Source organism: Mastomys coucha, unplaced genomic scaffold (genome assembly GCF_008632895.1).
Source record: "Mastomys coucha isolate ucsf_1 unplaced genomic scaffold, UCSF_Mcou_1 pScaffold6, whole genome shotgun sequence".
Lineage (NCBI taxonomy): Eukaryota > Metazoa > Chordata > Mammalia > Rodentia > Muridae > Mastomys > Mastomys coucha.
The window spans coordinates 13969306-13984939 of NW_022196912.1; the positions used below are offsets into that span (position 1 = coordinate 13969306).

The 15634-nt window shown below is 37.4% G+C and overlaps 1 protein-coding gene across 1 annotated transcript in view; it reads left to right on the forward strand.

The window, feature by feature from the left end:
* The window catches only part of Sos1 (SOS Ras/Rac guanine nucleotide exchange factor 1), an 83958-nt gene that overhangs the window by 62967 nt on the left and 5357 nt on the right, over nt 1–15634 (forward strand). The window contains exons 16-21 of the mRNA XM_031357413.1: nt 510–672; nt 1989–2106; nt 6947–7119; nt 7321–7437; nt 9124–9391; nt 15263–15381. Of these exons, the coding sequence (XP_031213273.1) occupies nt 510–672; nt 1989–2106; nt 6947–7119; nt 7321–7437; nt 9124–9391; nt 15263–15381 (958 nt within the window). The remainder of the gene's footprint in view (nt 1–509; nt 673–1988; nt 2107–6946; nt 7120–7320; nt 7438–9123; nt 9392–15262; nt 15382–15634) is intronic.

Consider the following 15634-nt stretch of genomic DNA (forward strand, 5'->3'; position numbering starts at 1 on the left):
AAAAAAAAAAAAAAAAAAAAAAAAAGCTATTTCTATAAACATAACCAATTATTTCTATATATCAAAAAACAAAATTAAGCTGGATATGGTAATCCGTCACTCAGAAGGCTGAGGCAGGAATAGTACAAGTTTTAGGCCATCTTCAGCTATGTAGCCGGACTTTCCTCAGGCAGAGAAATGAATCATTGTAATAGGATTGTGTATATGCACACACAAAGGAAGCAAAGGTTCTAGAATAAACATGCCTAGCATGTACCTAAGACAGAGATTCACACATCCAGTAAGATTTGTAAGCTGACAATAGAGGATGCACTAGCTAGATTAGGAAAATGGTTGTCTGCTATAATAGTGTAGGTGTCAGGGAAGAGTCACATGCTCCAGCAGAGCATTTCTCTGCAGTCTCCTTTCCAGCCCATCAGTGTACATATGTCTTTTCTGTAGTCATACTGAACACATTTTGAATTTTGGGAAAATAAAAATTTTAATTTCTAGTTTGTTTCAATTTCCAGATGTATTGTAGAAACAGAAAACTTAGAAGAAAGAGTAGCTGTAGTGAGTCGAATAATTGAGATTCTACAAGTCTTTCAAGAGCTGAACAACTTCAATGGTGTCCTTGAAGTTGTCAGTGCTATGAACTCATCACCTGTTTACAGACTAGACCACACATTTGAGGTAAGTTTGTACCGTTGATTTAAAGTGAACTTAGGAATTTTTATGACATTATCATCTCAGCAGCTGTGATTATTAGCATAGCAAAAGTGTCCATCAGCATGATGCCATGGGAGCTGGGCTGGGTTGTAAGGTCATCTCTTCCATAGCTTGTCATTGTGGTCAGTAGTTGCTGAGCGAGGCAGAGACATCTTATTCAGTAGTATAACTACAGCTAAGGTCCTATGTTCATAAATAACCCTCGCCCACGCTCCTCTAAGCAGCTGTAATTTACTCACTGGCTCACCAAGAGCGAGGGGGAGAGATGGGGGAGAGGCAGAGGAGGTGAGAGAAAAGACCAGGCAGGACAAGGGAGGACTGCTTGGGAAGCAGAAGGCTCCAGCAGGAGAGGGACTGGCCAGAAATCACAGTGGGGTGAATGATCAAAGTACATTGCAGACATGTATGAAAATGCCATAATGAAGCCTGCCATTGTATATAACTAATACCTGCTAATATAAATGGGAAATCAGAATTTTAACAATTATAACACTTAACAGTTAAATGTCTCATTTGTTTTTTCAGTAATAGGTTAAATATTGGACTTACCTACATTTCCTAATTAATTGTTTTCTCTTCTAAAATTAAGTGTTCTCATTAAAATTCATTCATAGGTTCCAATTGTTAGAAGAAAAAGCAATTAGCATTTTTTTTTTCTGAATTTGGTGTATGTGCACACTCAGGTGCCTGCCACAGGCACATCTGGAGGTCCAAGGATGTTGTGGAGTAGGCTCCCTCTACCCTATTGATTGGATCTCGGGGTCCACCTCAGATCACCAGGCTCATGCTGAGCCAGCTTGCTAACTTACATTCAGCAGCTTATTTGTAATGCTCAGATAGACTATATTATGCACACTTTTAAACTTGTTCTAAAGTATATGAGAAAGGTTTTTTTAAAAAGTATTTACCAGGTATGATCATTCAAGCCTTTAATCCCAACTCTTGGGAGACAGAGGCAGATAGATCTCCATGTTTGAGGCCAACCTGACCTATAGAATGAACTCCAACCTGGCCAGGGATACATACTGAGAGAGACCTTGTCTCAAAAATATGTATTACAAATTAAAAAGTAAAAACAGTATTAACATTCTTGGAGTCAAAACTGATTATGAATGGGCCATAATAGTTAGTTGTTCTTTGGGGGTTTTATTTGTTTATTTGTTTTTGTTTTTTGTTCGTTTGGTTTGGTTTTTGGTTTCTTCAGGGTTTTGGGGGGGCGGAGCAACATTTGCCATTCTTATACAACTGAGGCCTCCTAATTCTTATTTTTATTATTATAGCAAATACCAAGTAGACAAAAGAAAATTTTAGAAGAAGCTCATGAGTTGAGTGAAGATCACTATAAGAAATATTTGGCAAAACTCAGGTCTATTAATCCACCATGTGTGCCTTTCTTTGGTAAGTTTTTATTCCTAACTTTTATTGTGCTTCTGGATAAAAAAAAAAAAAAAACATTTTATTAAATAAGTGTAGAAAATAGCAGCTGAATCCTTCCAGATTCTCTTATTAGGACTTTAAAAATATAGACTGAGCATCCTAAATGTAAAAATCCACAGTGTTCACAACATTGAAACTTGTTGAGGTGATAACAGAAGTGAAAAATCTGATGTCTGACCTTGTTTCAGGAGTCACAGACAAAATGTCAGTTCACTACAAACACTATAAGATAACTCAGGTGACAGATGTGATAATACACATGAGTGTGAAGCCAGCCTGGGATGTATAGCAAGATCCTATCTGAAAACAAAACAAAGTATGTGCATCAAACAGTCAGGCTGTAGATGTAAGGAATATGTGTTCTGTAAATAAAGTTTCTCTTTAGAGCTGGAACCCACACCCAGAATATCCATAGACACTCCAAGTGTCCTAAGCCCTCTGACGTCATTCAGCGAGGACTCGGCCTATACACGCTTCACTTTCTAGTCTCATCTCTGACAGCCATCACATATTACTCATGTCTTTGGTCTTATTTTTGTTCCTGCTGCAGTCCTCCTGCCTCAGCACTCGTGGTGCTTGGGATAAGCAGGTGTGCACCACCTTGACTGCCCTGGTAGTTTAGTTCGATAAAGGAAAGCCACAGCAGCATGGTGATGGCACCCAAAACTTGTATTGAATCCTTTGACAAACCATGTCTACAATTCACTCATGTGCCTTTGAGACAGGCTTCAGTACATTAGACTTGTATTTTTACCATCCTCCTCTGCACTGGAGGATGAATGCCTTTCTTCCGTTTAAGATTGGCTGTCCCTCTGAACCTATTGTTTTTCTTGCATAGAAACTGAAAGTGGTGCCTGTCTGTTGCCTTCGTGTAGGTTCCTTTGTCTCTTTCAGTGATTTATTCTTATATTTTACACATTCAGTATTCTTTACATTGCCCTGCCACACATACCTTTTCCTCCATTCAGTGCTAGGGATGGAACCCAGAGCTGATGCGTGCCAGGTAAATGCTCTGCCTGGGCTATACCCAGCTCTTGAATCAGCCTCTCTCTGCCTATGTGCATGCTTTGGTGAGCATTCTTCTGAAGGTTTGTAGAAAATGATCTATCTTATGTTTGACTTTCTTAGTAATTGGTACATTTTCTCCTAGTTTTACCTTCATCTGTTGTTTTCTGTGTGGTCTTAAGTTGTAGTACATAGATACATTGAGGAAAATATCAGGATTACCATTGTTCTATTTTCTCATATTTTATTGTTGCACTTTTTAACTAAATACTTTTACATTTGCTCATGGGTTTTGTTTTTTTCTTTGTTTTTGTTTTTGTTTTTGTTTTTGTTGTTGTTGTTTTGCTTTCTCTCTACATAGCACTGGCTGCCCTGGAACTCACTATTTGACCAGGCTGGCCTCAAACTTAGAGAAACCTTCCTCCTCTGCCTCCTGAGTGCTAGGATTAAAGGTGTGTGCCACCATGCCTGGCCTGCTTTTGGTCTTTTTTATGTGCATATTGTATGTGATTGCATGCCATATATGTTGCATTTTTGCCATATCTGAAGTATATTTTATATTTTAATAATCTTAAATGATCATGTACAGTAGCCACATGATAGCCATAAAGATAATGTTACTCCTTCATCATTACCCCATGATTCAGTGTATTATTTCCTATATGTCAACAGATCCATTTATACACTCTAAAGTTGTGTGAGGATAGGGTGAGCTTAACTTCTGCCACTGCTTTTCCCTACCTTCCTAGCAGTGGAAGGCACCTCAAGGTTCTTGGTCCTCTAGCAGTTTGCTCCTATTCTGGTGCACATACTGCTTATAGCACAGTAGCTTAGGTTCTTGATCTTTCCAAGGAGAAAAACTCTACTTGGAAATGTCTTGTCTATTCTTAGCACCTAGGATACATGGAGGCATCACAAATGTTTTTTGAATGAATGAAAGAAACCATATTATTTTAGAACAGAAGAGAATTTGGCCACTTAGACTAGTATTTGGTAGACACGGTGACAATTAGATCTACATGTGTACACAAACACACTCCTACCTACCTTCCTTTCTACTTTCCTTCTACTTTCTTCACTCCTTTCATCCCTCCCTCCCCACCTCCTCTATCTCTATCTAAATCAAAGTTTGGTAGGCCTAGAGAGATGGCTCAGCATTCAAGAGCACAGACTGTTCTTCCAGAGGACATGCTCAATTCCTAGTATCATATGGTGGTTTCAACTGACTGTAACTCCCTCTTCTGGACCCCATGGGTACTAGGCATTATGTAGTACATAGGCATACATGCAGGCAAAATGCACAGAAATAAAATAAAAATAATTAAGCTTGCTAGTATATAGTATTGAAGTCCCTAATAAATGTGTCCATATAGAATTATTCTTTGCATATCACATATGCTTACACATTTATATGAATGCAGGCATTGTTTGATCAACAAAGTTTAGACAGCACTACCAAAAGATTTTATTCTTTTGACTAGTCATTAGTCAGGCATAAAATACTTTTCTAAATTTTATCCTGACATTTCCCAAAGTGCTTCTTGTATTTTTACAACTTTATCCAAGTGTTTTGTTTATAACACATGTGGACATCCTGTTCACTGTACCAATCAATCATTCAGTCATCTTAAGTACAGAGCTTAAAGCCTTCCTGCTGTCGTGTGTGTGTGTGTGTATGTGTGTGTGTACACCATTGTACTCTCAGAGGTCAAAAGAGGGTGTTAGATTCCCTGAAAATGTACTTAAAGGTGCTTGGGAGTCATCTGATACGGGTACTGGGAATCTGACTTGAGCCCTGTAATGGAGAAAGGAAGACCACATGTAAACACTGAGCCATCTCTCCAGTCCAGCTACTGATTTCTTCAGGCCTACCCTCTTACATTTGTAAGCCTTCTATTCTCTCCAAGCACACAGAGTATGACATTCTGCACACTGCTCTTTGGCAGTCAGTGTAGCTAGCAATCCTAAAATGCAGATGTTTCTACCCTGTTATCTCATAGATAACAGCTTTTTTAAAGCTTTTTCTTTTTTCTCTTAAGACAGAGACTCATTGTGTACTGTAAGATGGCCTGATATTCCTCTACCACTATACCTAGCATGAAAATTAAATTTAACAAAAGATATTTTACAAGTTGAGTATCAGATGCTACCACCCACAAACACTTCAATTTTTGACTAATCTGGAAAGCTGATTTTGGCTGCCATTGAATAAGCACACTCGTAAGGACATGTCTGTTAGAAAGCACAAGAGCCTTACTACAACACAGTTGTTATTTTATGAACATATCGTTAAGAGTGGCTTCTGTGCTGAGAAGCAGACAAATAAATCATGTGCCCAAACCAAACAAGTATTGGTGTCAGTGTTACCTTATTTTACACACATACACACACACACACACACACACACACACACACACACACACACACACACATATGACATCATTTAGAAGTACTCGTCTGTTGCTAAACATTTACAACTCCTGATCTTGTCTCTGTCTAACATCCTGCCAGTCTTATTTCACTCCACATAATAAATAAAGCCTGCCTGCTCTGAGAATGTTCCCATGCCTCATCTTGTGGGAGTGTCACACTGGTGCCCTCCCTCTTATTCTATCCATTGAACTCTTAATTCACTTTTTTGAGATTTAATTTAATGTTCCTTTTTGTAATCTTAACAACTCAAAATAGGAAAGGTACCTCACTGTGCTCTCGTAGCATCTTAAACATTACTACTAGTGTAGCATTTCCTCACAGTGCAGCCCAAAACAGTATAGCGCACACACACAGAGTGTTTTCATTTGCTCTACCTAGATGTAGCAGAAACGCAGTACATTTGTATTCAGTAAACAATCTCAGGTATGCACGTACCTGTTTTCCACCCCTTCACCGGAAAAAAAGCAATGTGTAATTTGGGAGGAAAAACAAGAAAGAAGTAATATTCAGATAACAACATTAGCAGTTGCAATGTTCTAATGGACACTTCCTTTTTTGTCAGGCCCTATCTCAATCTGTATACAAATTTATTTATTTCCCACAGATGAATACCTGAGGCTAATAACAGAGAGACTAAGCAGTTTATGTAAGACAGCACAAGTAGAGAGCAGTGGAGCTGGCTCTAGAACCTTTGTGCCAGGAAGGAACTAAAATGCTCCTAGACCAGAGGGCTAGATAAAGAGCAGGAGTGGACTGAGGTGTAGCTCAGTTAGAAGGGTGTCTGCCTAGCCTGACCCAGGCCTGGGGTGTGCACCTGCAATCCCAGTGCTCAGGAGCTGAAGCCAGAAGAATGGTCCCAGCTGCATAACAAGCTGGAGACCAGCCTATATCACCAAGTGTACTAAGTCTAAAATATGCAAAAATTATGACACCCTCTGCTGGATAGATTTGAACCCTTTCCTATGTTTCCACAAATAAGCCTATTCAAATATGGTCATCTCCAAACTGTGAGACTAAGGATTGGGAAGATGGGATATACCATCTTCTGAGTTTTCCCCACTTTCTGGCAGTATGCCTCATCAGTGACAGCATGGTTAAGTTTCCTCAACACGAGCCATGTAACAGTGAGGAATATGGAAGCCTGTATTCTTTAAAAATAATCTATTTCTAAAATTTGGTCTCCTTTTCCTTGAATGTTTATAAAGCTTAAATACTTTATATAGAAGAAGGATTTAATACAGAGATATATCTGGGCATTGGTTCTTTGCTGATTATCACTATCTGTGCCTACAGTTAATGAGAAAGAAAAAGAAACTTTTCCTTTCCTTCTTTACCAATGAGGTAATTTCCTGGTCTTTTCTAGGAATTTATCTCACAAATATCTTGAAAACAGAAGAAGGCAACCCTGAGGTCCTAAGACGACATGGAAAAGAGCTCATCAACTTCAGCAAGAGGAGAAGAGTGGCCGAGATAACAGGAGAGATCCAGCAGTACCAAAACCAGCCTTACTGCTTACGGGTAGAGTCAGACATGAAGGTGAGGTGAACTATGTGAGGATACATATTTCTGATCAGCTTTATACAGTGCCTCATAAAGGCTGTTCATTTTGTAGGGGAGAAAAGGAAAAATAAAATTTAAAGTCAGTAACTCAAATTTTCTTATATTGAGTATATCCTAAATTATTTTCATGAATTTAAAATATTTAATACTAATAAAAGTTTTTTGCTTTTATTTCAGAGGTTCTTTGAAAACTTGAATCCAATGGGAAATAGCATGGAGAAGGAATTTACAGACTATCTATTCAACAAATCCCTAGAAATAGAACCACGGAACCCTAAGCCTCTTCCAAGATTTGTAAGTCTTCGTATGTTCACAAGTTTGCTATTTACACTTTCCAGTCACTGTAGTTACTCACACCGGGTGTCACACAGACTAGGTTTGTGACACGACTTAGGGGCGGGATGTAAATGTGAGATTTACAAGTGATTAATAAGTAAATATAATGAAGGATACCCCACCTGGTTTCAAATAAATGAACATTAATACTGATTTTCATAAATCCTGATATGATATAATTATAAAAGTGACCAATTTATATTGTTTGTTATTTTTAGTTGTAACAGAAGTTAAAATTTATTTCAAGGACATGGAATTTAAGAAGTTTATACTAATTCATTTACAATCAGTATATTTACTTGGTTTATTTGTTTGTTTTTGTTTTTTGTTTTGTTTTGTTTTGAGATATTTTCTCTTCATAGCCCTGGCTGTTCTGGAACTTGTTCTGCAGACCAGGCTGGCCTCAAACTCATAAAGATCCTCCTGTCTCTGCTTTCCTAGTACTGGGATTAAAGGTGTACACCCCCCAACACCAGCATACTTAGGATTCTTTAAGTAATGATTTATTAAAAATATTAGCAATGAGTAATACAAAGTATACATAAAAATATTTTTAATAGTTCTTTTATTTTATTGTAATTTGTTAGTGCCTAGACAAGTTTATGCTCAGTATCACACCTCACTGATCTGAATATGTTCCTTTACTCAAAGAGTCAAAATAAATATAAATGGTTTCAGGTGCTGGTGGCGCACGCCTTTAATCCCAGCACTTGGGAGGCAGAGGCAGGCGGATTTCTGAGTTTGAGGCCAGCTTGGTCTACAGCCAGGGCTATACAGAGAAACCCTGTCTCGAAAAAAAAAATCGTTGGCGCTTAAAAAATAATTAAAAATATATATATAAATGGTTTCTTTCTAACTATAAGAAACCATTTATATATTTTTTTTTAATTATTTTTTAAGCGCCAACGATTTGCGCACGCCTTTAATCCCAGCACTTGGGAGGCAGAGGCAGGTGGATTTCTGAGTTCGAGGCCAGCCTGGTCTACAGAGTGAGTTTCAGGACAGCCAGGGCTATACAGAGAGACCTTGTCTCGAAAAACCAAAAAAAAAAAAAAAAAAAAAAAATGGTTTCTAAGAGATCACAATAAACTGCTAATGTCTGTGATTCACAGCCAGATTTTTTTTCAAACTCTAAATCAGCTTTTAAGCATGAACCATTAGAAATATGTATGTCGACTTTAGTGAGGCACTCTGACACCACTGTGAAGTGGTCATTCTGCAGGGAAAGGGCCCTAAATTAACTATATACACAGATCAAAATGCAAGCAGCTCTGTCTATAAGTAGTCCATATGATCCGTATACCCTGATTCCCACAGCTCATGGTGACTAGCCTGGCTGTTCCAACAAGGCTGCATTGCCTCAAATAGTGTTTTTAAAAACTGGAATTATACAATGTATTTCAGAAAAATTTCCATCCGCCAGGATGCTACCTTAACAAGCATTTTGTTATTTATATCTACATTAAAGCTCATAACACCTTCTATAAGAAGTCCTCACAGAGGAGTAACAGTGCTGCACCTAAGGCTCTGGTCTGAACCATCATGAAATTTTCATATTGGTCATTTACAAAACAAAGGAAAAACCTTCCTTTTGACCATAATGTTTTAAGTATTGTGGTTTTGTTTTGTTTTTGATATCTATAGCCAAAAAAATACAGCTATCCCCTAAAATCTCCTGGTGTTCGTCCATCAAATCCAAGACCAGGAACCATGAGACATCCCACACCTCTGCAGCAGGAGCCAAGAAAAATTAGCTACAGTAGGATCCCTGAAAGTGAAACAGAAAGTACAGCATCTGCACCAAATTCTCCAAGAACACCACTGACACCGCCTCCTGCCTCCGGCACGTCCAGTAACACGGATGTTTGCAGCGTGTTCGATTCTGACCACTCAGCCAGCCCTTTCCACTCACGTAAGTGCTCATGAGCAGCTCTTACTATTGCCCATGCCAGAGGTGAAAATGACCTCTATAATTGTGTGTGTATATTCATCCTCACAGGAAAGTATACACAAACATAAGTTTCAAAAGATACTAGAATTCTTTAAATCTAAACCCTAAAACTTGGGAGTTTTTTAAGTTGCTGAACACACTCTGAATCTAATCAAGTGCACAGCTCATGTCTAGAAGAAACAAAGGCCATTCTTAAAAATCTTCAAAGAATCCTGTTTTTTAATTTTATTTATTTTTTGTGCATGTGTGTTTTGCCTATGTGAATGTCTGTACACCATGTGTGTGCTTGGTGCCTGCAGAGACCAGAAGAGGGCAGTAGACCCCTTGGGGTGGGAGTTACAGATGATTGTGAGCTGCCATGTGGGTGCTGGGTCCTCTAGAGGAGCAATAATTGAACCAGTTATTCAGCCCACACATTTATTTTATTTGACTATAAGGTATACCATCCCTTCCCCACCAAATTCTGCAGTGGCTTCTGATTTTACAGTACATAAAATTCCAACTCTTAGTGACCCTTCCTCAGACTCACTGTAGGACTACATATCCTGAAAATATGTAGTTCTTGGTGACCCTAGGGAAAGCATGGCCATACAAATCATAGTGACTGCTGTGTCATCACTGTTCAGCAGAAATATGAGAGCAATGTGTTTGGCTATAAATGTCTAATAGCCACATTTTAAAAAAGTAAACATAACTTAAAGAATCCTTTATTAAACCTAGTATGTAAAAATTGACTTCAGTGTGAAATCATATAAAAACTTATTTCAAGACACACATTCTTGTTTAAGTATTTAAAATCGAGTGTGCATTTCCTATTTATGCCACATCTCAATTCAACCAAGCCCAAGGATGCTTAGCAGGCACAGGGTTATCAAACTGACTTTCTGCAAAGTACCATTCACTCTTAGGTATTTCATGAGGAACTCTGTAGCTTTCCTGACAACACATTCCCTTTTTACATTTGTTTATTGTTAGATCAAACTTTGAATCAAATCACCTTTAATCCTCTGTGAATGTTTCCACATGTTCTTCCCATTGGCATTCCTAGCTGATCAAACGCCACCCAAGAACTTGACACAGTGCCAGCGCCAGGGGCAGCATAGCCTCATTATTGAGGCAAAAGCTGAAAAGCACCAACCTTCACATTAGGAATCCTGCTTTATCATAACTTTCCTGGTTCTTGACAAAACATTTTTTGTCTGCTTTGTGGAAATTTAGGCTGCTTCTAACCTAAAGAAACCAACTAAAAATGTATAAGTTTTTGCAGATGTATTTTGAGATTTGTCCCAGAATCCTGTGTAATTATTTCTATGACATACATACATGTATTTATACTCAATACAAAGTATGTCTTGTCTTTGCACTACAGAAAATGTATTTGTATTGAGTATTTACTTGGCTTTACTTGTGACTAAGGAACATGGAAGTCACCTTATACACTTAGTGAGCTATTGCATATATTTTTGATAAGCTCAGATATTCACTGAGTAAAAATATACATTTTTCTCTAACTTGGCAATCCTCTTAAGTACTAACACACAAAGCTCACAGTTTTGCAGCCTGTGTGACTGAGACTCATTATTGTTGGGCCCACTTAGCTGCATGGTTTCTCTTCCAGAACAAATACATATAACCCCATATTATAAGGAGTCACAAATAAATGAATTATGGAAGGCACATGAAAACTATTTTCTTATTAGTTTAAGTCTCTAAAACTAGAAGAGTTGGGAAAATAAAGAAACCATTTTCTCTACTAGTGTTGACTCTAAATGACCAGCCAAAGGAGAGTGCATCACTCTGGGATGCATTTTCTGCTCAGTGGCATGTGCCCATGGAAAGGTATTAACTAAAGTTTCTAGACAAAGAGGGAAAAGTGTTCCAGTAATGATGAAGCTTTGTTTGAATGATGAAACTTTAGGGTTTTCTTGACTTCTTATTCTAAAGAAACTATTAATACTCCCTTTTCTCTTAATAAAAACTGCAAAGAACCCATTTTGAAATAAAGTAACTCAGGTTAATATAAAACTATACTCATGTTCAACTACCCACTACTTAAGTTTCATCTGTAGCCTATTTATTTTAAAGGTACCCACCTGAACAAACAGATCTATAGTTGTGGGGTTGCTAGAGCTTTCATTTGCTCCCCACTGGGTTGTCTCTGGTCTGAATACTTTCTGAAGCCCTGTTTCCCAGTCACAAAGGGCTGCTATAACTGCAGCCTGCAGTCATCTGAGCATATTCTATATTATTTATATTCCAAAAGGCTAACGTAGACTAGAATTAATATATTGGTTGTAATGTTCTTGAGGCTTAGTTTTAGGGAAGTATACTATTTTCTTTTTGAGAAAATTAAGGGGCTGGAATGCTGGCTCATGGGTTAAGCTCATTTACTGTTTTTGCAAGCAGACCTGAATTTGCTTCCCAGCACCTAGAAAGCAGCTCACAGTCCCTGAAACTCCAGTCCCAGGAGACCAGGTGCCCTTTTTTGACCTCTGTAGGCTCCAGCATGCACATGACTTGTTCACACAATTAAAATAAATATTTAAAAAATAAAAATAAGAAATATGTAAGTAGGTCAGTGCTTAAGCCACATACTATATCTCTCTTAATCTCCACTGTAGCTCCTCAGAAGGATTTGAAGAAAACAGAACGTCAGCTTCATGTCATTCAGAGTTTAAAACTGAGTTTTAATCTACTTACTAGTGATGCTAAATTGCTACTTATACATATAAAAGGAAATACTGTGATATGACACTGGTTTATGAAGGCAATCAAGCTAACAAAAGAGTCGCCATAAGGCTGACTGAATTTGGAATGTACAGTTACTCGCCTCTTGACCAAATAAACTGAAAAAAATGTCCCAAATTAAATGTTATTGCATATTGTATAAAAACAGGTTAAAGTTGGAAATTTTATTTTTAAATAATTGGCTCAGTGCCCTACTGTAAGAAGTATTTTACCCACTTGAGTAATTGTGTTCCATGTGTTGGTAGTGAATAAGTGTAACGATGATGATTAATGATGATTTAGAACAGCCTAGGTGTCCTAGTGTTTTCTTTCAGTTTTCCTTCATTTTAGTGCAGTGGCTGTCAACCTGTATGTCCCAGCCCCTTTGGCAAACATCTCCAAAAATAATCATATTATAATTCATAACAGTAGGAAAATTACAGTTATGAAGTAGCAATGAAAATAACTCTATGGTTGGGGTCACCACAATGTGAAGAACTGTATTAATAAAGACTCAATTTTTCTTAAAAGAATATTTTTAAATTTATCTAGGAATTTCCTCAATATTCTTAATGTTTTATGACAATATATGTTCTAAAAACATATTTTCAAAGGTATCTGATAATATCTGTATGACTTTCCCTTTAGTCTTTTGCAAAATGATTTGAGTCTAGCTAAATTCTTCACTGCACTAGGTTTTATAGTCTACACTGCCTTCCAAGACAGGTGATCTGGTTCAGCACTCTAAGGTACCTTGCCACAGCCTGACAGCCTAAATTCAAACCCTGGAATGCTTGTGGTAAGAGGAGAAAACTGACCTCGGCAAGTTGTGTCCTGTTCTCTGACTTCATCACACATACTGTGGCACATGGACACACTCAGAACACACACAAATGTAAAAAGCCTTCCAAAATCATATTTTCTAATGAATATCTTCATTTATATTATGATAGTAAGTAGTAAGTAGAACTTTAAAAATTCCTATACGATATTAACTCCTTTTTTTTTCTCAAAAGTATTAATGAGCTTTTTCTAAACATGATTATGACATTCTTTAAAACTAGCATGTCATCGTATATACATTTTTATGGGTCAGTTGAGAATATCAGTGGGAGAAAACAACTTTTTCCTGTTTGCTTTCCAGAGGCGGCGATACCGTCTTTACCCAGGTTACACTGCCCCATGGCCCAAGTCAGTATACCTGATTTAAACCTAATTCCTGCTTTGGCTTGAGACCAGATTGAGGCCACCTTCCCTGCTGACCCTCCTCCTCCATCTTATAAGTGAGCCTCCCCTACTGCTGTCTTTTGACCATAAACAGTTGCCTTAAGTTTATATACTTCTCATGCTTTTTATGGAACTTTTCCCTCTTAAAAGAGCTTACTAAATAAGTAGCTTCCACATGTAACCATTTCTCTTTCCAACTGCACAATTCTAAGTATACTTCATTCTCAACTTTACAAAAGAAGCAAGAGCATGCATGCACATAAGGCAGCTGTGCACCATCTAAATTACAAAGTACACTTAGTCTGCTGATAGCAGAGTGCAGCAAATAATTGTATTAACTTTATAAGGACTACCTCGCCATTATAACTAGTTACAAGTTCTAAGTATTTAGATGAACTCAGGTGCTGGTGTAGTTACTTGCTTTAGCTTTAAACTAACAATTCACTATAAATTCTACTATTTTTAATGTTTTAAACAAATCAATGGTTTTACTCTTTTTACAAATGATTTAAATATATATACATTAAATTAAAAAATATCTGTTACAAGCTAAATTAATTGTATATATTTTCTTAAAAAGTAAGTGACCAAAATGTTGATCGTGGTCTGAGGAGATGGCTCAGTGGGCAGCGTTTGCTATGAGAGCATGAGGGTCTGACTGTGGATCTCCCAGATCACATGATGTCACATGATGTCACATGCGTGTGATCACAGCACTAAATCCCAGGGCCTCACTCACCAGCCAGCCTAGGAAGACACCTAATATTGACCTCTGGCCTGCATACACACACACACACACACACACACACACACACACACACATACACACACACATACACACACACACAATGTTGACCATTTGGATGTAAGTACACAAAATACTCTTACATTCTCTACTGTTATAACATATTAATGGTGGAGGCAGAATGCTTAAAGGAATAAAAAATAGCCTGCCAAGTACATCATTGTTTTTATTCTTTCAAAGCCTAAGTATTGAGACTTGCATTATGCCTTCATCACCAAGTGTCTCTAAGATGGGTTTTGGTTTTACATAACTCTTCTATGCATCTCATCACCTTGGTCTTATATCTGGATCACTAGATTTTAGAACAGTCCCTGTTGTCACTGCTAGAGCACCCCTGCCCCGTGACATTCTAAATAATTTCATCATGGTTAAAGCTTTTGCATTAGATGTGATGATTCTGATTTTGTTTATATGCTAAGGGGAGTATGGACCCAAACAAAATGTGAATAGGCCTCAGGAAGCAGCAGATTCTCTCCTGTGTATCATGTAAGAGATAGAACACTGCAAGATCAGAGAGTGTTCCTAGAAACTATCTAGTCTAGGCATAGCATCTTGATAGCAATAAAACTAGAGAAAAAAATGAACCTACCACAGTTTGAAAAAAAAAAAAGACCATTTCAAAGATTGTTTTCAAATTATCTTTCCAACAGAAATCTGAAAAATAGGCCTAATTAAAAATTCCAATTATAGATTAACGATGGTAACACTATTTTGTCCAAAAAGTTAAAAAAAACAAAAACAAAAACAAAAACAAAATAACAAACAAAAAAATCCCACTATTTTAGGCAGCTTTTTCTTTAAAAAAAAAAAAATGCTAGGAAATTTCTGCATGGTTTTATAGCAGTTTATTTTAAGGAATGGAATAGTACCGAGTATTGGTTTATTAAACTGCTTTTGATAGTTCAACACATTTCTTTTACTCAGTACAGTTTCCATTTAAGTCTTTTCAAGAGTAATAAATGAATTTAATAGGTCTTACAAGATAAGGTTTAGTTGTTGTGCCCAGAGATTGAGTAATAAATGAAATAAAAGTTCCATAATCTTTTTTTTTTCTTAAATTTAACACCCTACAGGATCTGCTTCAGTCTCATCTATAAGTTTATCCAAGGGCACTGACGAAGTGCCTGTGCCCCCTCCTGTCCCCCCTCGAAGACGGCCAGAGTCTGCCCCAGCGGAATCCTCCCCATCCAAGGTAAAGCAGAGCACTGGTTATCTGAAAACTCTAATCTTCAGCTGTTAATGTCAAGTCTATATCTTGCTGGGATAGGCTAACATCTCAAAGTACTTAGGTTTAATAGTTCAAAAATTAAGTATAAATTTATCATGCAAGATGTTTATGTCCTTTCCTATAAAGGTAGTTATAGGGGATTCATGCAAACTCCTTTAAGTTTAAAGCTATGAGCATTGCCAGAGAAAAAACACGTCTTATCTACAAGGTGGTAAAT